Source organism: Phodopus roborovskii, unplaced genomic scaffold, assembly GCF_943737965.1.
Source record: "Phodopus roborovskii unplaced genomic scaffold, PHOROB, whole genome shotgun sequence".
NCBI classification, from domain to species: domain Eukaryota; kingdom Metazoa; phylum Chordata; class Mammalia; order Rodentia; family Cricetidae; genus Phodopus; species Phodopus roborovskii.
In genome coordinates this window covers 26,330,350-26,354,528 of record NW_026126409.1, presented here as the reverse complement: position 1 = coordinate 26,354,528, position 24,179 = coordinate 26,330,350, and the positions used below count along the sequence as shown (strand labels likewise).

Below are 24,179 nucleotides of genomic sequence, written 5' to 3'. Positions count from 1 at the left end.
CTAAAGGATAGTTCCACAGAGGTCACTTGAAAATGTAATTGTTTATAGAAACACAGTCTTAGAGAACATAGCACAACCTTTAAAGAGAAGATAGTCTCCTGCCTCAAAGATTTATAACTTAACAAATCATAACATTCCAAAGAGAATATACCATTCTTCAAGGTGTTTAACATGTAACTGATATTATTAAGATTAGATGCAGGCATCCTGACCACCACATCCTAATGATTGACCTATAAATACTGGCTTAAATTATGAAAAGATGCAGTTTATATAAATATAACTTGTTTTGAATATAGCGTAGTATTTCCTAAGAAATTCTCATGCACTTTAGTGACCTATTACACTGCCATTCCTAGTTAACAAGTTTGTAACACTGTGATCACTAGCATGTGGTGGTATGTGTGTAGGGAGCCCACATTCTATGCATAGACTTCATGGAGGAAAGGAAAAAAAAAAAAAAAAAAAAAAACATTCACAGCTCCAGTACCTAGAGGCAGCATGGGGCAACTATGTCCTGGAGGAGCTGGCAAACCATGGTAGCTAAATATGGAGCAGTTCACATTATACACTGTTTTGAAGGGAACATTTAGATCTTAAAGCCCATTCTCAAGATGAATAGACTTATCAGCCTTAAAAGTACCTTTGAATCATAGGTTATTAGCACATACATTATTTCATTGATTTCTAAATATTTTCAAGAATTTGTTAAGATAATGTACTTATCAAACATGTATAACATGTATCTTGCTAACAGTAGAATAAAAAGCACTCCACACATGACAGAATTGTCATAAATTTCAAATGAGTGGGAAATTTGCTTTGTGTGTGTGTGTGTGTGTGTGTGTGTGTGTGTGTGTGTGTGTGTGCGCGCGTGCTCACTTGTGCTCTTCTGCACGTGGAATCTGTGGAGTAAAGCAAAAGACTATTACATTTCAAAGGCTCAGTAACAATGCAGATTGTGAGAAAAAGCATCTACATTTGTACAGGTAAGTCTGAAATTAAAGTCAAGACACTAAATTCATCTCATTTAGAACTGGCATTAGTAGAACCCTTTAGAAAAACTCCAGAGATACAGAACATCAAGGCTGTATGTCTTTGAGGTGATTTGCATAAACAGTTCCAAAGATGTTAAAAATAACACTCTGAATGCCATGAAATTTGAACAAAAACCATAATTGCAATGCTTATATTATTTTGACAAAAGAAAGTTATTTTATTGTTCTTCTCTCTAATGCAGTTGAAAATTTAAATTAACCTCCAGGTTAATCAGTTTTCGTCAAGTAATTACAAAGCCCTAGCACAAAGGATTAGCCAGTCAATATTTAATAGTTTCTGGAGACTCTTAGATTTAAATTAATTTTTTATATTGCCATGGTCCTGGCAGGAAATCACATGTAGAAAAGGAAACTTAATTGTTTACAGTAACCTTTGTGTTTGTGAATTATTAATTGAATTTGAAGAATGTGGTGACTAGTCAGAAGTTCAGTAGAACCATGTGCTACAAATTGAGCTAACACCAGCATTAGATTAAATAGAGCAGATAGAGAGAATTCCTTTACATAATGGAAAGTTTGCATATTCTGCTTCTTTTGTTAAATGTAAACTGAAAGGGATGGAGCTACCAATAGTGAAAATAAATGAGAGCATCTTTGTTCTGGGTCAAGAATGACTGATGCATGCATCCTCCACTTGTTTCCTTGTTAGAGCTCACAGCCAAAAGAGATTCCCGTTTTAAGTACCAATTTCCCATTGAATTATTTAAAATTGGAGCTGCCTGATATGAATGACTTCCCTTGAAATGAAATTACAGTTAGGCTCACAGGCTTACCTATAAAACTGTAAATGCAGTAATATGTATGCATGAGCATGTTACTAATTTTATTGAAGACTTAACCAAGCTTTCTATGCAACTAATACAAATCATTAGAAGTGTTCACATAGGCATGGAATAGTTCTTTGGAAAGGATTTTTTTTCATAGATATGACTTGATTTTAACCCTTAAATTATTAGTGACTTATAGGAGGAAAAGACAAGAGACACAGAAGCTTCTAGAAAGAAAATTGGATCATAACCTCATGGAAGAAATGAGGAAGGAAGTTTATTATCAATTTCCTTAGAAACTAAATTTTTTTCCACATTGATGCTTCAAAGTTTATATGAAAAATCAAATGAGAAAAATGTCAGTCTGACAAACTGCACAGAGGCAAGAGAAATTCATTTGTATTTGAACAGACTATTTTATTATGAGTATCTTGTACAACTGAATTAACCCTAAGGCTTCTGGTTCTCAGTTTATGAAAAAAAATCAAATGACTTGTGGGAGTGCACTGAACCCAAATCAGAAGTCATTATAGATTATCCCTCCTATTTTTAAGATGTATTGTTTTTTTTGGGGGGGGGGACGAGCATCATTTCTTGAAGAAACTACAAAATCTTCATCTATTTTCTTTCTTTCTTTCTTTTTTTTTTTTTGATAGACCTAAGAACATCAGTGTTTTCCTTCATACAGTTACTCAAAGTAACCATGAATGCGCTACACTGATTGTCTCATGATATATCTCTAGATGTGTCTGTTTCCCAGAATACTGAGCCCCCTGCTATTGCAGACCATAGTTCACTCCATAGGGTCACTAATGAGCATATCAAGATTTTGTTCAGTAAGAGATAAAGCTGACCAAAGTTACTAAACGGGTTGAATGGGAAAGACCAGATCTGAGCCAGAATCAACTTTACACTCACCTCGTGTCTTTAAGTGCTGCCTTCTCCGTGCTCTGACAGATGTTTTTGTAAAAGCGACATCTCTCCAGCATATAGTGCAAGCTAAAGAACTACCTCATTGTATTAGTGGGTTGCCTCTGTATCTTATAAAACTGTTAAGAGAAGGAAATACAAACTTAGTCTATGACCCTTCCCCCTTCCCTCCCATTTACCTTCATCCTCACCACATTGTACTCGTGGAGAGAGAAGGCCTCCATGTTTGAGAAACTTGGCTGCCAACTTTAGTTGCAAGAAGGCAAAGTATCCTCCCTGGAGATTTTTTTTTTTTTTTTTTTTTTTTTGCCCCATTTTACCTGCTCAGTCTTTGAAAAGAGTTGCAGAGGGGCTGGGCATCTGCTTTCACTGTTTGGCCCCCTCCCTGGGTGGTACTGAGGTTCTCTTGGTACCTGGCCTCTCTGGAGATCAGCTGATCTAATTACCTCTAACTAATAGTTTGAAAAGGTCAGAAAGACCCCAGAAACAGGATCTACATATAACACACTTGAAAAAAATGAATCTTTTCTTTCTAGTCAACTTAAAAAGAATAAAACAAAAACATGAGGTTTTGAGTTGCTCGATATTAGACAGACAGCATATGGAAAACTGGAAACTGTCACCAGTAACCCATCTTCCCTGTCTTGTTTTTCTGGATAGAAGCTTTTGTTGCTTTCTGTGAATGAAACAGACAATGTGTATATGAAGGAGTTGGAAAGTTAAGTGACAGAGGTACAACTTAAAAAAAAAAAAAAAAAGACACTAAAGTATTACCCACCAGCAAGGAAAAGTAAATCCACTGTGATACAAATTTCAAACCAAATTACTGCCTTCTTTGCTTCTACTCCTGTCTCTGCCGCTGGATGCATTTAGTTAAAACCAAACAAAGACTTAGAACTTCATTTAAAAACAAATCAACTTATTGCAAATGTTCTTCTCTGGTTATAAAACACTTTTATTCTCAAATGATGAGTCAAGCATGGTTTAGCTGCTAACTTCCCTCCGCAGAAGCCTTTGAAGGTTACTAAACACCCTGTGCTTTCATGCCTCGCTGGTGGGTTCGGGCATTCCGGGCATGCTTCCATAACACTTGCTGCCTGTCCTGTTCAGTGTGCACGCACAGACAGCTGTCATAGTCATGTGTAATTTGTTTTGGAGTGCAGTGTATTGCTCTTTTCTGAAACTTTTTTCCTTTCTTTTTTTTTTTTTTTTTTTTTTTTTTTTTTGTTTTTGTTGTTGTCAACTTTCTGCATTGGCAGAGCATCTTGGGATTGAATTTATGGGTATGGACCAATCATCATTCCTTTTAGCCTGCAGAATGTAGAGCCTCTGAGCTGACCTCTTTTGCCCTTCCTCCTCTTGCTTTTCAGTTCCTAACTAATCTCCTTTTTCTTTAGAAGGGATCATACAGCTATAACATTGATTTCTCTGTTTCCAATCTATGATGAGTTTGTGGGAATGTTAACGGAGTGCAGCAGTTTCTAAATTTCCAAGCTTACCTTCACTTAGAGATTAAAGTGTCCCTCCTGCTGCAACTTATCATAGACCCCAACATTGTGTGACCCATTATACCATGATGTTACTTAAAAGCTGTGGTAAGTTGGAGTGGTGCATAGGCTACAGGAGAAATCAAACCAAAGGCCAGAGAAAAAAAAGAGTGCTAAGTACATCCATGTAAAATATATCTGGATGGGAGTTTTACATACAACATAAAATTCACCTATTTAACATTGTGGCATAGAATCGTCTCACATTGCAGTAGTCTTATATGCACTGATTCAGGCTTGAAGATGCTCCAGTACAACTCTAGTTAGCTTTATTTGCTTATAAGCAGGTAAATAGAAAACAGAGGATGTTATTTTAGGTGGACATTCCAGGGCCGATGGATTTAAATCAGAAACACTGAGATTAAGATTACCCAAACAAATCATCATGTAAAAAACTTCACACTATAAATAGCAAAACAAACAAAGCTCCCAAAGGTAGGTGAAATGTAGTCACATTCCACAAGAACCTTTATCCAAAAAAAAAAAAAAAAAAAAAAAAAAAAAAAAAAAAAAAGAAAAGAAAAGAAAAGAAAAAGAAAGAAAGAATGGAAGGAAGGAAGGAAGAAAGAAAGGGTAAGGAGCCAGCCTGAGAAAGAGCTGGGAACTGCTACCTAACTTGGTCTCCAAGCTCATTGTGAAAGCTGTCTGAAGGACTGGAACTGGGTCTTGGGTCAACAGCACAATGTCATGATTAGCAAAGAGTCTGCTCCCTTTGCTCTGGCTCATGGTGTAGCAAGGGGTCCCAAGGCTGTTGTCTCCTTTTGGCTGACAACATCATCTACTCAGAAACATAATTGGTGACACATGAGGTGGTAGCCAGCCCTGGCAGGTACAGAGAGAGAGCTTGTCATCCCTTCAAGAAAATAAAAATTTAAGAAGAAATCTATTCATTTTGTAGATTTTAAAAATGTCCAAATTTATATGAATGGGCTTTTTTTGGCATTAAAAAGAAAAATAAAAACCTCCTAAATGTAGGGAGCACAAAGAGCTCTAAACATCACTTGGGGGTCCTTCCTTCCTCAAAGGAAGGATCCCTCTGCCAGAAATCTCACAGTAGTACAGGAAGCCAATGGGCAAACCCTCAGAACTACAGTTTTCCCAAGTAGAATTTCCCCAGTCAGGAGCCTTCTGGTCTGACCATAGAACTGACTATTTCTGTTTCTGAACAGTGGAGTCAAGTAGTCACGCTATGTAACTGCTCCCTCAGCTGTCTTCACAGTTCACAGGGGCAGTGTGCTGTTATCCACACATCTCAAAGGCTTTGTCAAGTGTAAGGCTGGACCTGATATCCTGAAATAACACCTGACCTTAAAGGGTCATTTAAAAAGAAGAGAGCAAGAACAGCTCTGTCTTTTCTCCTGGACACATCAGTATGAAAATTTGCTTGGCATGACTCACCACAATCCACACAGCCAAACCAGAGAGACCTGGAGCATTTCTACTCATGGAGACAGGCCAGGTCTTTGGGCTGATGCTTTGTGCTAGCTCTAATTTGCTCTTGCCCCATGTATATTGTCAAGCAAAAAAAAAAAAAAAAAAAAAAAAAAAAAGAAAGAAAGAAAAAAAGAAAGTAATTAAAATAATACACGAGAAGAGCAAGAAGAGCAATAGGCTAAAGGAATGTACTGCTTTGGTTGTCAAAGATCTTTTTTCCTTTGATGCAGCAAAATCATGAAAGAAAAAAAAAGAAAGAAAGAAAGAAACCCAAGAAGTTTAGGTGAGAAATTTGTAGTCAGTAATGGTACGAACATGGGAATTAACCGTGTTTGTGTTTCGTGCCTTTGGTTGGCTCCCTTTAGCCCTTGAGCCCTTGTCCTTTCCTGAGCACTCTTGTCCCTGAGATAACTGTTTTACTGACAAGCAATAAGAATAGGCCACTGACTAGTTCACATATATGACTCATACTGTTCTTTCCTAGTCAACAACAACAGGAAGAGAACTTATTACAGGAATCCCTGAGAGTTTTGTGGGGGCAACCCACATTTCAGTCCTTCTGTATGCTTTTTTTTTTTTTTTTTTTTTTTTTTTTTTGACGTTTCAAAGGGCACTGTTAGGGAGTCAGTGAAAAGCTACTACCAAAGGCCTTTTTATTTTTTTTTCCTTTGTCCTTTTTAACCTTTCCTTCCCTCTCATCCATTTGAGGAACCAAACACAGTATCTCCCTTGTTCTTAGGCAATTGTCCTATGTCTGAGCACACACAGGCCAAGCCTCACCAGTTTAAAAAAAAAAAAAAAAGAAGAAAAAAAGTGCATTAAACCAAAAGGGGGATGCAGGGCCTGCTATTTCTCAGTGGCAATGCTAATGCTCCCTTTCTTAACTTGTGCTATGTGAAGCAGCCCTGTGAAGGAAGGGCAGTGGAATAAGATTATGCTCCTTAGACACACACACACACACTAAAAGCCATTTAGGATGCCCGGGAGGGAAGCTACAGGGTCACTGGCTCACAGACAGCACGTCATAAAAAGCAGTCCCCTGCCTTTGTCTCAGGGTAACAGATAGGAGCAATGGACACATAAGCCCTCCTATTCATGTCATTGTTAGACGTCTGCAGTGCACACACCAACACATAAACTCCATGGCACCAACTTATGTCTCCTGCATACTGTGGCACCGCAATGCACCAACTGCTTTGCTTTCTAATCATGGCTTCCATGTCATGGCTAGTCCAGGTTAGGAGTTATGCTGTATGGGACACCCCTTCCCACTCTGCACCTACCTTTTCCTCCCTGCCCCAAGCATCCCCTCTGTCTGCTTTTCGTTTCTTTGTTTATTTTTCCTCCTTTAATATCAGGCATGCTGTGCCAGGGACTCCAGATGGCTCCCTAACTTTTAACCTTGTTTTTCCTTTATACTGGACTTTCTCTCCGTGTGTCATTCTTTCAGTCTGTCTGTCCTCTTGGTTTGTTTTTCCTCTCCACCTCCAACCCTTTCTGTTTGTTTTCATATATTCTTTTCAGTGTTCTAGTCTTTTACCCACTGACTTCTGTTCTCTTAATAATCAGTGCTCTATTAATTTGATTTGACAATGTTCTTGACCTGTTAACTGACTTGATTACCATGGACTTGGCTTGTAGGAAACGCTCCCTTTTATGATAAGATCCACTATTTGATATAAATTAAAATTCACTTACTCATTTTAAAGAAAATTTCCTGTGACCTGCCCATTTTCAATGCAGAGAAAGGTATAGCTTCTGAGGCTAAAAACATATGATGGAAATAATCTTTGTGTGTTTCTTGTTGATATCCAGATAAGGTCATTCTGTTTGTTCAGTGTTCTCCAGAGTGCCCGGGTTATTAATTTTAATGGCAGACAAACCATTTATAATGTGTGCTGGGTGAACATGTCAAGATCTTCCAATAAATTAATTAGATGTTTGGAAGTTTGACTGCTAAGCAATCAGCATGCCCAGTAAGTCTGCAAATTTTTTTTAACAACCTGACTCGCCTTTGTATAAAACAAAGCCATCGTCCAAAGATGTTTATTTTCAATTAGAAAAGTTTCCACAAATTACAGACTTACTGTGTCAGAGTAGAATGGTACCTTCAGTTCAGATCTCTTTAGAGTATCACACTTCCTTAGAATGGTCTAGTTGTCTGATATGGGAATGTGCAATCTAGACCAAAGTATACATCATCATTTGTGCTAATGATGGGCTTCTTAATACAAATTGGTTCTCTAACTTCAACTAAAAGAGCCATAACCATTGTCCTCCAAAGAGCAAACCTTTCCTGTGGTTCAAGAGTGCCCTACCTATCAGGTTGGGTTTTCTCTGGCCCAGCATCCTGTTCCCCCATGTTTCTTCTGTTTCATTTACTCAAAATTGTGAGGCTGTTGCCTTAAATTACTAACTACAAGCCAAGTTCATGTTTGCAAATAGCTTTGAATTAAATTTTATTCAATGTAGAAATATCTCTTTGTAAAGACCACTGGATATGAAGTGATGACATTAAACATAAGGGAAGTGGAAAGAGGATTGTCATGGAGGGTGGTGAATAGAGGAAGGAAGAATGGGGCTTCTCCTGAATGCCCATCTTAGCTCTTTTTATCAGTATTGATTCCTGTTGTCTTTGCAAGAGATGGTTTTATAAGACATTTCATGAAAAGAGTAATGTTGACATAGTTTTAATAAATTCTTTTGTAATGAATGTCTATGATTTTTCAGTTTAATACCATGTGTATAATTATAGCTTGAAATTAGACAAATTATAATGCTTTTCTTTTACTTTCAATGGCCCTAGCTAGCTTGTTATTTATGCTCAAAGTACAGCATAGAATATGTTGTCCCTTAGACTTGTATGCAAATGTGAAGAATTGTCAAGTATTCATTGTCTTGTGGACTTGGGTAATGTCATGAAGCATGCCAACTGTTCTGTTGTTGTAAGTCCTGGTGATGGTAAATGACCTTGGTGACATCTGCTCTCACCCCCTTTCCAGAAGCGGAGGAACTCTACCAGAAGAGAGTGTTGACAATTACTGGCATCTGTATCGCCCTGCTGGTGGTCGGCATCATGTGTGTGGTGGCCTACTGCAAAACCAAGTAAACCTTCCCCTCCACTCTGTCTGCTCCCCTTGGTGTAGAAGTAGGTTGGGCAGGCAGGGCTCTGCAGTGCCAGGCCCTAGGCCCAAGGCTTGGGAAGAAAGGAACATAGGTACTTGCATCCTTAAGTTCCACACTGAGAAATATATTTTGTTGACCTTTGCCTGTTTGTGAATTTAATCAGAATTCTCAGTGATCAGGGCTCTATGAATGGATAAAGGCTTGGAGAGACAGGCTTGTATAGGATTAGTGTTCCAGACAGGCACAACCTACTAAGAACAAAAATGCCAAGGATTAAGCATAAGTCCAATGGGCCCAGAACTTAAAAAATAACAGAAGAATTTTATGGTATTCAAGATATAGTTGTTTGGGGGCTTTTGTTTTGGTTTCTTTGGGAGGGGGTGTTAAGAGTTAAAATGAGTGTGTTCTTATTCTATCAGGTTTCTGACATAAATGCTCTATAAATGGGCAGTGCATATAGAAAATTTTTGTGGAAGGATAAGCAAGCCAAATTTTCTTGGGAAAAAAAGTTCAAGAAACCTATAGGTATCCATGCTAGCACACATGTTGGCCTACTAATGAGTTCCCTTCATATTTCTCTCCACTTAGGATTTCTTCAAGTCTAAGTGTAATGCTCCATTAATAGAGTTTTGTTTGCTTTTGCCTGATGACATACTATTTCCTGGACAAAACTAGTCATAGGAATGTCTTGTTCTGAATGTTGTGCTAGAGAACAGAGGTCACATGCATTTTTACCATAAAATCTGTAGCATGAGTTAAGTTTTTAGTGTCCTATGATTTAGCATGCTTCAGGACTGAGTGATAAAGATAAGCTCTCATGTAATTGGTATAAGTCTTATTATATTCAAATTTGAATATTGCCACCCCTTCTACAAAATGCATTGCAAGTGTAGAGTCTTGTTAAAATTGTGCCAAAAGATAATGCCAAAATATACCCAGAATTCCATTTACATGTAGGTAATATGTGCACACAGTAACTGTATAAAATGTAGAAATGAAAAGCTAAGTTAATTTTCTTACAAAGTCCCATAGGAAAATTTATAAATGGAACCAGCCATATCAATTCCATTACTCAAAGTATGTATGTCTATATGACATAACCAAAGATATACTAAGCACATTGAGAATTTAGACAAATATCAACATATTTTTTTCCTCCTTTTTAAAACTCTTCCTCAGTACAATAGCTACAGTTCTATAAGAATTCCACCTACCTATTAAAACCTGCTTTCTGAGGAGGATGTGTGATATTGCTTATTCTGAGATGGAGAGACACATTTCCTTTCCCTCTTCATCACCACCAATTGACTGCCTCTAAGTACTCATTAGTATTGGTAGAATAAAGATTCAGCTGTAACAAAAATATGCAAGTAATAGTAACAAACATACTCCCTTTTTTCATATCCAGGAAACAGCGGCAAAAGCTTCATGATCGGCTTCGGCAGAGCCTTAGATCGGAACGGAACAACATGGTGAACATAGCCAACGGACCTCACCATCCAAACCCGCCACCAGAGAACGTGCAGCTGGTGAATGTATGTTGACTGACCACTGGTTAAACCAAGCATTTTGTGCCATTCACACACTGAAAATGACTTTTCTATCCTTAGGCTGTTAGCAGCCACCACTTATCACAATGGCTTCCAGAAACCCACAGTTTTGCCAGGAGAAAATAACAAAAGCTATTTGAAAATAGATTTGGTTTTATATTAATACATTTTTCCTTACATTGTGTCACTAAGACTTTTGGATGATGCTTGGTGTGTTCTGCAAGGAGGCCGAAGCAAGAAACAGAATAAACAGCTCGGATCATAAGGAATATTAATTTTAAGTTACTTAAAACTGAACATTACTCTAGTATGCCACTGATTTGTAGCAAACCAAGCAAAGAACTTTGAAGAATTTTTATTAGGGGTCCTTCAGGGTACATGTGAATTTCTGATTCTGATTTCCAAAGGAAGAAATTGGTACATGAAAAGGTGGGAATTTTCTTGAACATGCTTTAAGGAACAAACCTAGGGAGTATAATACTTGCTTATTCCCAGACTCCATTTATGTGACAATGCACCCTCTAGGTAAAATGTATCATTAACCAGTCAGGTATTTTATTTTTATTGTGCTATGCACTTAGTTCTAAATTTGACTAGCCCATAGACTGCTCCTTGAGACCATTTGCATATCATCATTGAGATCTCTCGTATTAAGAGATTGGGACAAGAGCTCTTGCCAGACCTCCTGGATTTGGAAGTATTGTTAGTCATGTTCCAGCACAACTCCCTTTCTTCCCTTGGAATGTGCTATAGTCCCCATTCTTCCCTTGGAATATGTAGTCGTGGAAGGGATTCACAGGCTGGTTCTTTCTGTTTATAGAAACATTTTTTTGTGACTTCTGTTATCAGTTGGAAATGAAAGAAATGAAGTTGAGAACTATCTTGTGCAAACATTATTTACTCCTTGTACCTAGCCTCAAAGCCAGAGTGGCCAGAAAAAGAGATTTGCCCTCTGGCCAGCTGAAACAGAGAGGCTATTGCAAACTAATAGGTAGGAGAACCAATTTGTACCTGGATTGGTGTATTTGTGTTTTGACTGACATGAACTTTCAAGTTGTGTCTCTTTGTTTTTCTAGCAATACGTATCTAAAAATGTCATCTCCAGTGAGCATATTGTTGAGAGAGAAGTGGAAACCTCCTTTTCCACCAGTCACTACACTTCCACAGCTCATCACTCCACGACCGTCACCCAGACTCCTAGTCACAGGTATGGGGGGGTGGTCTCAGATGGAAATATATTTTCTTAAGAATGACTTCCTTTGCTCATTATCATTTATTGTCAATTCCTAACAAAAGGCAAAGGAGATAGTTAAAAGCAGTAAGATGCACTAACTTTGAACATTAGTAGATTTTGGGGTACAAACTGCTTTTACCGTGTAAGCCTAAGCCCAATGCTTCCATTAAAATACTAAAAATGGTGAGTAATTATAACTAACCCTATAGGCTTGCTGCTCCACAGTCTAGAGATTGCCATGGTTTGTGCTCTGCTACTCACTACAGGGGAAAATCTGTCTAGATTCTGTGTGATACTAGAAGTTTGTTTCTGAAGCTTAGACTGCCCTGGAAGTGTCCCCTGGAAATGCCTACAGAGCTGAACACTAGGTTCTCTGATGCTCTGGTGGTCCCATGCTGGCTGCACTCACTCTACCAAGTACAGCACCAGGCTTCCAGATGATATGCACACAGCAATGCCTTTGTTTATCCCAAGCCACTCAAGTGCTGTGAAACTTCAATAATACTTTAGCAATAATTATAATGCTAAATATTTATGGAGTAAATAAACAAATGGATAAATGATGTATTCACAAATCCAATCTGAATCAAAATTCTCCTTACAGCAAAGAGATCTCTGTATCAATTCCGGGCTCCTGATGAATCAATGACTTCAAAATTTGCCAGAATTGCTTTTGTTCTTTGCCCCCCCCCTTTTTTGCATATAACTAAGCTAGTCTGTTTCACTACCCCTTATGTTTCCCCTCTACGCAGCTGGAGTAACGGGCACACAGAAAGCATCGTTTCAGAAAGCCACTCTGTAATCATGATGTCATCAGTAGAAAACAGTAGGCACAGCAGCCCAGCTGGGGGCCCACGAGGACGTCTTCATGGCCTGGGTGGCCCTCGCGAATGTAACAGCTTCCTCAGGCATGCCAGAGAAACCCCCGACTCGTACCGAGACTCTCCTCATAGCGAAAGGTAAAACCGAAAGGCAAAGCGGTCCTGGAGGAGAACTCACTCAGTGAGAGAATCCCATGAGCACCTGCGGTCTCACCTAAAGAAATTCACCCTTATATAAGCGATGTCATCAGTTCCCCGATGCTCCTAGTTGATGAAGTCATCCTCTTATTTGGCTGAACTCCTTTCTCCTGAGCTTCTCCCATCGTCCCAATGGCTGAAAGGCAACAAACTCTTAAAGAGCAGGAGTAATGGGATGAGGAAGGTACAGCCAACATGGAGTTCTCAGACCTGACCATAGGTTCAGACACACTCAGGGTCTTTCTTTTTAAGGACCCTCATCTAATTCCAGTAATCCAATTGTCCATGCTCTACCTCCATGGCTGATCTGACCTTATGTTCTCATGCACTAATTGCCCTACTTCTAGCCTCAGTTTGCAAGGGCTATGCCATTGCTGATGGTCATGGGGGAACATCACCTGTGTTCCACCATATTGTATCTTGTTTATGAAATCCCAAGAAATGATGGGTAAAGGTCTCGTGTGATGATCCTGGCAGCATTTATAGGTGATTTTCAAAGCAGATATTGCCTCCGAGATTACCCTTTATTCTAGAATGTTTGCATTTCCTTTTGGGGGAGATCCAGTTTGGATCAGAGAAGCAACAGCAAAGGCAAAGTAAAGAATGGAAAAACGTAAACTAGAAGAGGTACTTAATAGGGATATTGAACTTAGATGTTCTTATCCATTTTCACCTATACTAGAGGAAAGTCATGACTAGCTGACGTTTTAGCCCATCTGCAGTTACCTGTTGATTTTTCTAGGCTTATTATTGTTATCTCGGTCTATTCTTTTTACATTGACTAAAAGGGTCAATATACTGCCAAATCCATATATGTATTTTACAGTTACATGGGTGGAGTTGATTTCAAAGAACTTTTCACTTATGAATATGAAAGCACCGTGAAAAACCCAGTAGGGGCTTTCAGGTGAAGGAGTCTATTGATTACTAAAGCAGTTTCAGAAAGGATAGAACTTATAGAGTTGGTATTCTCTTTAAGAACATCTGTAGAAGAGTGTGGTCTAAAACTGGCTTAAGAATATTAGTCTTGTGTGATTATATTTTTGCATATTGAAGCCTGTCCATTCCTGAATTATACATGGGGATAGGGTGCAGTTTCTCTTTATTACCATGGCTTGTCTTTGGAGGTTCTGTCTGCTAAAGTAGGCATCCAGACATCACCCAGATACTACTAAAAATTACCGAACAGTCTTGAACTGAAAGACCATGGGATAAAAAAAGATGAATCACTTGTATGTGTTGGCTGAGCTGTGACTACCATTTCTCAGAGGGTCTAATTTAAGTATCCTCAAAAAACAAAAATGTCTAAATGTCTGAAGACTTAGGTCCCAAATGTTTCAAATTCTGAGACACTTATTCCACTTTTAAACATAGCTGGGTCTCACTTCTATATCACTATGAATCATAGAAAAGTGGAAGCATTAATAGTCTTCCTTTTTCATTAGCTGGAGTTCAGAGAGCTCCAGTATCCTGTGTCATCCCAGGTCATATCAAATTTGACTGTGATGCTGTGCACTGCTAGCATTTTTATCAAAAGCTAAAGAAAATGACTCAGACTCAACTCAGAGGATAGGTCTTCCTGTTCTAGGGAAGTCACAGTGCTGCAAACAGGAACACAGTGTCTGGACTGTAACGGTGACATTCACAAACATGGCATAAGATCCCATGATACACCCAACCCAGGTGCTTGTCAGGCACTTGGGAGGATCTTTGACACATATTCCCAGAAGGAAATAAAAGACTGATGCAATGGTGGGATTTGGAAGAGAAGTAGATGGGAGATTGGAGTTAGTGTCCACTGTGGTGACATGAAACCAAAATTATGGTTCCTATCAGACTTGGCTTTGAATGTATTGCACCCTGAAATGGACAGTTGCAAATCTGAATGTTAACTAGTAGCATTTTATGAAAATTTCAACTGAATGGCACACAAATGTACTACACTGTTATCAGGAATAAATCTTTAAGTTACTATGCTCTTTTTTTTTCATAAGACATAACCTTATAGCTGAGCTAAGGAGAAACAAGGCTTACAGATCCAAATGCATGCAGATCCAGCTGTCAGCAACTCATCTTAGATCCTCTTCCATTCCCCATTTGGGCTTCATTCTCTAAGACCCCTTGGCCTTTAGGAAGGTATAGTATTTAAGAATACTTCTTTCCCTTCTAAGTCCCCAAGTCTCAGTCTTTGTAAGCTGATAGGTTTTTAGGAGCCCCCTTTTCTTGGCTCAGATACTTATATTTGAATTCATGATGAGACTAAACTCTCAAAAGCTTGAATGACCTAGATGATTTGGCTGATCTTTGCATGATTCCCATAAGGAAACTCTTGGCTTTATAATGAAAGGATCCAAGGGTGCTGAACTTCTAGTGTAAAACTTAAGTATTCGATGATGACTCTTCTCTGACTATATCCCGTGATGAACTCTGACCCCTGCCCCTCCCTGCTCCATGCCTCTTATTCCACTACACTCATGTGGGGTATTCTGTGCTCACACAGGTATGTATCAGCCATGACCACCCCGGCTCGTATGTCACCTGTAGATTTCCACACGCCAAGCTCCCCTAAATCGCCCCCTTCGGAAATGTCTCCACCCATATCCAGCATGACGGTGTCCATGCCCTCCATGGCAGTCAGCCCCTTTGTGGAAGAAGAGAGGCCCCTGCTTCTTGTGACGCCACCAAGGCTCCGGGAGAAGAAGTATGATCATCACCCCCAGCAACTCAACTCATTTCATCACAACCCTGCGCATCAGAGTACCAGCCTCCCCCCTAGCCCATTGAGGATAGTGGAGGATGAGGAGTATGAGACGACCCAGGAGTATGAGCCAGTTCAAGAGCCTGTTAAGAAACTCTCCAACAGCCGACGGGCCAAAAGAACCAAACCCAATGGCCACATTGCCAACAGGTTGGAAATGGACAGCAACACAAGTTCTATGAGCAGTAACTCAGAAAGTGAAACAGAAGATGAAAGAGTAGGTGAAGATACACCATTCCTGGGCATACAGAACCCCCTGGCAGCCAGTCTTGAGGTGGCCCCTGCCTTCCGTCTGGCTGATAGCAGGACTAACCCAGCAGGCCGCTTCTCCACACAGGAAGAATTACAGGCCAGGCTGTCTAGTGTAATTGCTAACCAAGACCCTATCGCTGTATAAAACTTAAATAAACACATAGATTCACCTGTAAAACTTTATTTTATATAATAAAGTATTTCACCTTAAATTAAACAATTTATTTTATTTTAGCAGTTCTGCAAATAGAAAACAGGAAAAAAACTTTTATAAATTAAATATATGTATGTAAAAATGTGTTATGTGCCATATGTAGCAATTTTTTACAGTATTTCAAAAACAAGAAAGATATCAATGGTGCCTTTATGTTATGTTATGTTGAGAGCAAGTTTTCTACAGTTACAGTGATGGCTTTTTTCACAGTATTTCAGCAAAACCTCCCATATATTCAGTTTTTGCTGGCTTCTCGTGCGTTGCACTATGATGTTGACTGGATGTATGATTTGCAAGACTAGCAGCTGTCCCTCTGTTTGCTTCCAGTAGCACCCAACCAGTACTGTCTTGAAATGGCACATCTGTCCAAATACTCTTCTATTTTGTATGAAGTCTTTGCTTTCCGAATATGAAATGAGTTCTCTCTACTCTGTCAGCCAAAGGTTTGCTTCACTGAGCTCTGAGATAATAGTAGACCCAACAGCATGCTACTATTACATATAGCAGGAAACTGCATTAAGTAATGTTAAATATTAGGAAGAAAGTAATACTGTGATTTTTAAAAACAAACTATATTATTAATCAGAAGACAGCTTGCTCTTGCTAAAAGGAGTTACCATTGACTTTAATTTGAACTTTTTAGTTGTTGTTCTTGATAAAGAGTAACAGCTTCAAGTACAGCTTAGAAAGTGGGTTCTGGTTTGCTGTCCAGACACATCTAACAACTTAGAAAGGACTCAATTTCACTTTCTTTCTTGGGGGAGAGGCATGATCCAGAAGCTCATCTGTTGACCAGCCAACCACAGCTGCTAAAGGTGTAATTCTTTCTGACATATTTTTTAACTGACTGGTTGAACCCTCTTCTCAGCTCCAGAAGAGGTATATCGTGTCATGAAGCCTCAGCCCCAAGAGTACACTCAGCTATCTGTCCAAACCACTTGTACAGTGCAAGGTGCCTGTGGTACATAGCAGTGACTTGGCCATTGTAGGAAAATATTCCACCTGTAGAGTGTTTAGGAGTGAATGTATAGAAGTCACAAGGGGAAAGCAGCTGTGTGACCCAGTTTACATCTTAAAATTTGGTTGGCCACTCCTTTCTCCCCATTATGTTTCTCTTATGTTCAACATTGCCTTGATTAAGTCATAATTATGCATGGATATCTTTTGCCAGGAATGGCCAATGTGCATGTGATTTGTGATTAGCAAGAACTTTCCACAGTGATGCCTCACTAGGGAATGTCAATAGTGTTGGAAAGATTGCACCTTTTCTTGCAGAAGTGACCCCCACTTGTGGACTGATCTCTCTCCATAGATAGTCTCTGTCTTCCATTTTTAGAATTTTTTCCCATACTGTCTCAAAAGCAGGGCTAGGATTGGTTTCAACTCTGTATGTTCCCTTATGATATAAGCCAATGAATGCTTATAGATATCAACATATGAGCAGGAAAAAAAGAAAAGTTGTGTGTGTGGGGAGGGTAATAACCCCTCAAAAACTTTTATATTCCCTTCCTGTTATCTGTCAATCAGGACTGGAACTTAGAGTTTATAAGTAAGCTCCTAGGAGTCACATATGGGAAAATGGGAAATAGTTGAAGAAGGAATTGACAAAGTCAATGACAATTATTGATTCTTGTTTTCAGTTTAATCGAATCTATTTTCTTTACTAAATCTTTGTTACAAGTCAAGGGAAGTAATAACACACGAGTAGGTCTTAGGGGAACAGTTCAGGCTGACCACAAGTCCATGTGTTACACTCCTCCATGTTTCTAAGAGAGGCTTGTCTGTTACTCTTACTATTTGATGTCTCACATTTTTTGCCATTGTTCACGGGACAGTTTGTCTGTGTTCAAGCATGTTGTCCTCCTTTGCTTCTTAGCCCATCCAGAGGAATGCCTGCTGGTAAAAGCCTGCACTGGCTCCCCAGTGGCTGCAGATGGTCAATTCTCCACAGGGAGGAAGAGTCAGCAAGCCTGAAGATAATCCTTTTCCTTAACATTGACTTTGAAGGCTTTGACTCACCTATTGTTCAATAAAGAAATGTCTTTATTGTTACACTAAAACTCTTAAACATTCAGTTCCCAATTAGTTTGTCACTGGGGTATTGAGAAAATCCCTTCTAAGAAAAACAAAAACAAATAAACAAAACAAACAAACAAAAAATGGACTCTCCTGATTAAAAAAAAAAAAATGAGCAGCATTTTACTATCTATCATGGGAAGCTCTACAAATTTGCAAATTGTAAATATATGTGATCTTTTTTCTTCTGTGCTTTATCTGTCAATCCGCACTTGTCTTATTAGCTGAGAAAGCCTTTTCCCCAAGAGAACAAAGCTTCTGTGGTGAGAACAGCCACTTGGCTGCTGTGGGCTACCTGCCCCAGTGTCTAGATTGATGTTTCTAGGGACGTCTCCACAATGCTTCACTGCCAAGTCTCTCTCAACTAGATGTTCATGCATCCAGGCAGATCTGTAGCAATGCAAAGGAATGCACACCTGTGTCCTGGCATGTGTGAAGATGCCTTGCATTTTAAGGGAGCTTGACAACTACTCTGTTTCTTGGGTCTGAAATCAAAACTATTGAGAGTTATATAGCTAGGTATAGTAGACACCAAATTCCTTTTATACTTACTCAAGATTGGTTTTCTGTCCTACTTTTTGCTCCCTTTTTCTCCCTACCCTCAAGAGTGCCTGGTGGACAGCCTTCTGTTTTCTACAAAATGGTCCTCTGTGTAAGAGAGAATGTATCTCAAGCAGCAATATGCCATCTCTTTCTTGTTTCTGTGTGACTGGCAATGTAGGTAGAGTCTATCCAGGGTAACTTTCTCTGTATCTATTCTCCTTTTGGCCTGAGGTTGAAGCTATATGGCTCCTATCAGTGAATATGGAAGATCTGACCTTTTAGTGCTGGCTGCATTCCAGCAGCTACAGGGATTCTATTCACTAAGATCCATGACACACTATGGAGAAAATGCAGATAAAATGAAATGGCCACAAATCACAATTTCTATTATATATTCTTTTGTAAATACATATTGTATAGTACTTGGATGTTTTCTTAAGTCACTTACTGTCTTTATGAGTTAATGTTAGGTTTTACTCTCATACTGTGTAACATTGTAAATATCATAATGTTCTTTATTATTTATATTTAAGCATCTAACATAGAGAATTGTTTTCATATAAGTTTAAGATAAATGTTTAAAATATATGTTTTTTTTCTTTGCTTTAAAATTATGTACCTTTCCTTTTTTCATCTTCTTAAAGAATAATTTATTGTTCAGGAGAAAGAATATATATGTAATTGAAACTATTTGAAGAATGCACATTTGAAGGCCACGAGGTACTGATAAACTAAAGAATTTATTATCTCAAATACTAAGCAATAAGTAATTGTTGTTTATTTAAAGTTTTGTTCATTTCCCAAGAAAGTTATGCTGCAATAAAAAGGCTACTCTGTAGAGACATGAGTGTGTTGCTCAGCAGACTATCACTGTAGTCTGCTAGAGCAGTACTTTTCATCTAGTCATGACAGCTGTGCTATCTACCTAGGACTGTGCTTCATGGACCCAGTGATCATCTTGTCTGTGTTGATTTTGCTGCATTGCCCATCCTTGAGTCACCTCCCTCCTAACTCTGTTTAACACTTCATTGCTTGCTGTAGGAGACACACATTCAAGCAATAGAATGCTCCATTCCATAGCCTCCAAACCTCATTCACAAAGACATCAGAGGGAAGGAAACATTTCATAACTTTCTGGATCCTGCTTGTTGATATGTTCTGCAATGACATCAAGAAACTTATTTTGATTAATGGCAATGACTTACATGCCAATCCTATGCAAACATGGTTCAATAGTTCAATGGCCACAGTAGCCTCCAAAACAGCCATGCTAAACTTCCCTATAATGTCTTTAAATTTACTTCCCATCATGTACACCATTTTATAAGAAGGCTAAGGAGCAATGATTTTATTTTTCTCCTCATTCTTTCAATAAAACAAATTGATGCCCAAAGTACTGCTCAGGGAGGGTCTATGCACGAAATACTCCTCACATTCTAAGACTCATCATAGAATGGATATAGTGCTTTTTTTATTAAGATTAACCTTATGAAGCCATATTTTAACAAATAGATATTTTGTGTGTAATTTTTATATATTTCAACCATTCTACTTGTTATTTCAGATAGATGGAGGGCATTTAAAGGATCTGTGATAAGTCAGCCTGCTTTGGAGTTAGAACATAACCTGAGATTTGCCATCAAAGTTTACCTCCATGTGTAGACACAATTCCCGTTAACTCATAATAGCACCACTAACATCATTCCAAAGCAGTCTAGATGTCCATGAAACTTAATGTTCTGAAGCCACAAAGTGAATACACTGTCCACTAGTCATTCATCTGACAAGCCAAGCATATATCAGAAGATGAAAGAATATTTCAAAGTTAGAGTCTGGGACCTTTTCCTCAGTTTATTCTGCAAATTTGCCAACCCTATGCTCAAACTGAAAACTGTAAATGAAAGTATCAGTAACTTAAGATAGATGGGTTTAACTAAGTGGTCATGTCGTTTCAGGCACAAGAGTATGTGAAGGCAGGTAATATAGAAAAATGAAAACTTAATTTTACTCAAATTAGAGTCTAGATAATTACTATTATTCTCCAGTTGTGTTTGACTCTTGAGTGACAAATCTAGGCCAGTTCTGCGAACTAGAAAGACATCTGTTTTTCTAGGCAGTCTAAAAAATAATGTCTCTTCTCTGTCCCAATGACAAATTATCAAAGGGCTTAATGTCAAGCATCATGTTTCTCTCTCTCTCTCTCTCTCTCTCTCTCTCTCTCTCTCTCTCTCTCTCTCTCTCTCTCTCTCTCTCTGTCTATCTGTCTGTCTCTGGATTCTCCTCTCAAAATCAATAAATTAAAAAATAGTTTATGGAAACTATTACTCCAAAACCTAATTCAGTAGCAGTGGAGAGCTTCATATTTATAAAGGGAAAACCTTTCTGTTGGTTTAGGAAGCTGAATATTGTACCCTAGAAGGTAGTGTTAGGTAGGGCAGTACATGTTCTAATACATATCTGTAGATCTTAATGACACCTTCATTCTGCAACTCTTACGCCTCTCTCTTGGTTAGCTAGTGGATTTCAGCTGCTTGAACTTAAAAGCATAACTTACCACAGGAAAAGGGTTTTTTATTATAAAAATATTATGATCAATGTCTTTTTGTAATAAAAATGAGAGACAGAGAATGGAGTGATGGTTCAATCAAAGGACCTTTTTCTAAATGTCCTCTTTCAAATGGACTTTCTCAAACAGAAATTTATGGTGGAAAAGATATCTCTTCTCACCAAACTATGTTCCAACAAAGTTGAAGAACTGAATATATGTAATGTCTTATGTATAAATTTACTCATAAATAATTAAATTATTAAATATTAATATTTTACACTGTTTATAACTTAAAATATCCTGTATCTTTTTTATTTGTTCATGCTAGAGAAAAAATGATGAATATTTAAGTTCTGGAAAGTTAAAGCTCATTCTCAGAGCAATCTTTCTACTGAGTTGTAGAGATGCTGTAGATACCTAACTTCTCTTAGTTCCTTCCTTGGCATTTGCCTAAGCAAAATGAGCATTTTCAATTCCAGATCTCTTAACATAATACAAGTTATATATAAATCAGCTTTTATTTTGGAGGAATGATTCTTCCTACCTTTGACTTGCATCTATTCTGGAACCCAGTTTGCTTAATGTAGCACCTCTACACATCTTCCCTAACCTCAACTTTCTAAAGCAATGCAAGTATAGCCATGGGAGTGAATTCATTGCTTTGATATGTAGGTGGCAGATTATAGTCCCAAATCGGGTACTGACAGAACATCATTCCTAACTCTGAAACTTTGTGGACTTGGGCAACTTCCTCCTCCTACTTTCCTCTAAGGCTGTGGGTTCTGTGAGGTTTAAACTCAAGCCTGTGTAAGGAAAGTAGAAAATGTCTAGTACATAGTGAGTATTCCAGTAGGTCCCTTTGTCCCTCCTAAAGTTCCCTAAGATCTTGGAGATTGAAGTTTCCCAGTTTCAAATAAAGTATATGGACGGTATCACATGAGCTGGCCTGAGAAACCGTTGTACTAACCCCATGTCAGCAAGAAAATTCTTTTTCAGTAACAAATATATGTTGAGAAGTATTATCACCAAATAACATTTAAAGCAGCAGTTTTAGAAACTAAGATCATTGTGTATTTTATGAGCAATTTGCTTCTTGTGTATCCATGCCATTCCATGTCTATGCATTCATTTTTAATGACTTTTGATAATCTTTGAGTATAAGTTCATAGAAAATTAATGAAACAATTCATTGTATAGTTTTCGTAATGCCACCTTCACATTTCATTTTAAGTTTCTAATAGGACAATCAAAAACTTCTCTTAACCCTACAGAACAGCTGATCTAGACACCCATTGACCTTAATTTTATACATAATGTCCACATATAAGTATTTGGAAAAGTATAATCCCAGTCAAGGCCTCCAGGTTAATGAAACTAGGGAAGTCTCAGATTAAAACCAAAATCACATATCTTTATAGATGCTCTAACCACTCCATTATCTATCCAATAATTCTTCAAATGTTGACTTATTCTTCATTCTGTGCATAAAATGAGTCTTTTCTCATCTACATGATGCAATTAACAGTTTATAGGCTTAAGCTGTTTGAATTCAGTCTTTTAGTCTTTTAAAACTTGATCCTGCAAGACTTAAGTTCATGATATTAATCATTATTCTTGCAAATAAGCATTGCTAATAGCAATGGAATCTGACACAATTGTTCATGGATAATCTTCCCTTTAGATGAAGCATTTTTTTTATTGAGAACAATTGTTAACTCTAGTTTATCACAAAAACAATGCAAAAGAATATTTTCTCGTTTTTAAAAATACAGTCTTTTAGGTAGACACTTTGTGCCTCTGATCATTAGCATCATGAGTTGAGTAGGCGCTGGTCATCACTGACTTTCCTTCTAAAGTAAGGATCTTCTAAGTTTACTAGATAACTTCCAGGTTCCTGGAAATTCCCACTACTGTGGTTATCCAGACTCCTGTCGTCCCTTAGAGTGGAACCTGAAGTGAGCACTTTTCCTCTTTTCTAGAAAGCTGCTTCATTTGGGATGTCCATTTGTTGCTAGTAAAGTATCCAAATGAATAGTAAAGCAGTCTCCATCATGGAGAATGAGGAATTTGAGTGCTGCAGCAAGTGACAGCTTTTGTCTCCATTAACCAACCACGTGATGAGTTGTGGTTGCATTCACACAGGAATCCCTGCAGTCTACAGTTTTCCCTTTTTACTCTCCCCAGCATCTCCCTTTACCAATTGCAAAACACAAAAATGTTAATTATATTGAGAGATCATCGAAAATTATACTCACATGTCAAAATTCCCATGTGCCCTCATAACAATGTGCAAATATTAACAGCTCTAAAGTTGTAAAACTATACAACCTTCATACCTTGATCAAAAACCTAGAAATGATTGAATTAAAAGAGGATTTGAACAAAGATGCCTTTCTTGGTAGGCCCTTGGGAAGGTTTTAGGGCTAATGGTGGTGCTGCTTCCTGATACTTGGCCACAGATTTCTCACAACATGAAAAGATACTAGTTCCACCACTCATTTGGGAGTTCACTCTTCAAGGAGTTGGGTGTCCAGACAGTACTTAGGCAATCACTTTCTTCCTATGGAGATGTTAAAACGGAGATGCAGGGTTTCGCTCAGGTTAAAACTACATCAATTATCAAAGAAGCAACTACTGTTGGGAAATAGCCCCACATCTTGTAGAGGTACCTGACACTCACAGACTAAGTCACACTAGGACACTATTTGACATGTCTCCCTCCACACCAACTGAGTGAGAGATGACTGTCAAATCATTCTATCACCTCCTCCATAACCTTGCTTCATCCTTCATTTCTTGCTCTCATCCACTGCCACAGGGCCACCAGCATCCTGACTGACCTGCTTCATCTGCTCTTGTGGCCATCCTTCACATTCTGGTGACGAATCCTAACTCTCACTTCTTAGCAGGCTAGACTGCTGGTTAAACCATGACTCCCCATGGACTAAACTCCTCAGCCTGACCTAAGAGGCCCTTCAAAGTCTGACTCTATGAGATGACTGTAGCTTGTTTCCCATCATCATTGTCCATTCCAATCTTGTGAGTTTCTGTTCCTGAAGAACACCACATTGATGTTATCAAATCCCAGTCATTGGCATACCGACTTCATATTATTGCCATGTA

General features: G+C 38.4%; 1 protein-coding gene across 12 annotated transcripts in view; it reads left to right on the top strand.

The window, feature by feature from the left end:
- The window catches only part of Nrg1 (neuregulin 1), a 181,431-nt gene extending 164,839 nt beyond the window's left edge, over window positions 1–16,592 (top strand). For 5 of the 12 annotated variants that reach the window (XM_051182245.1, XM_051182242.1, XM_051182241.1 and 2 more), the window contains 5 exons: window positions 8,739–8,841; window positions 10,271–10,397; window positions 11,489–11,619; window positions 12,399–12,605; window positions 15,166–16,592. In XM_051182245.1, the coding sequence (XP_051038202.1) occupies window positions 8,739–8,841; window positions 10,271–10,397; window positions 11,489–11,619; window positions 12,399–12,605; window positions 15,166–15,820 (1,223 nt within the window). In that variant the 3' untranslated portion in view covers window positions 15,821–16,592. Of the gene's footprint in view, window positions 1–4,014; window positions 4,039–8,738; window positions 8,842–10,270; window positions 10,398–11,488; window positions 11,620–12,398; window positions 12,606–14,659; window positions 14,802–15,165 lie in introns of all 12 variants that reach the window. The other 7 variants (XM_051182243.1, XM_051182240.1, XM_051182237.1 and 4 more) reach the window with 3 other exon arrangements.
- The last annotated feature ends 7,587 nt before the right edge of the window (window positions 16,593–24,179 follow it).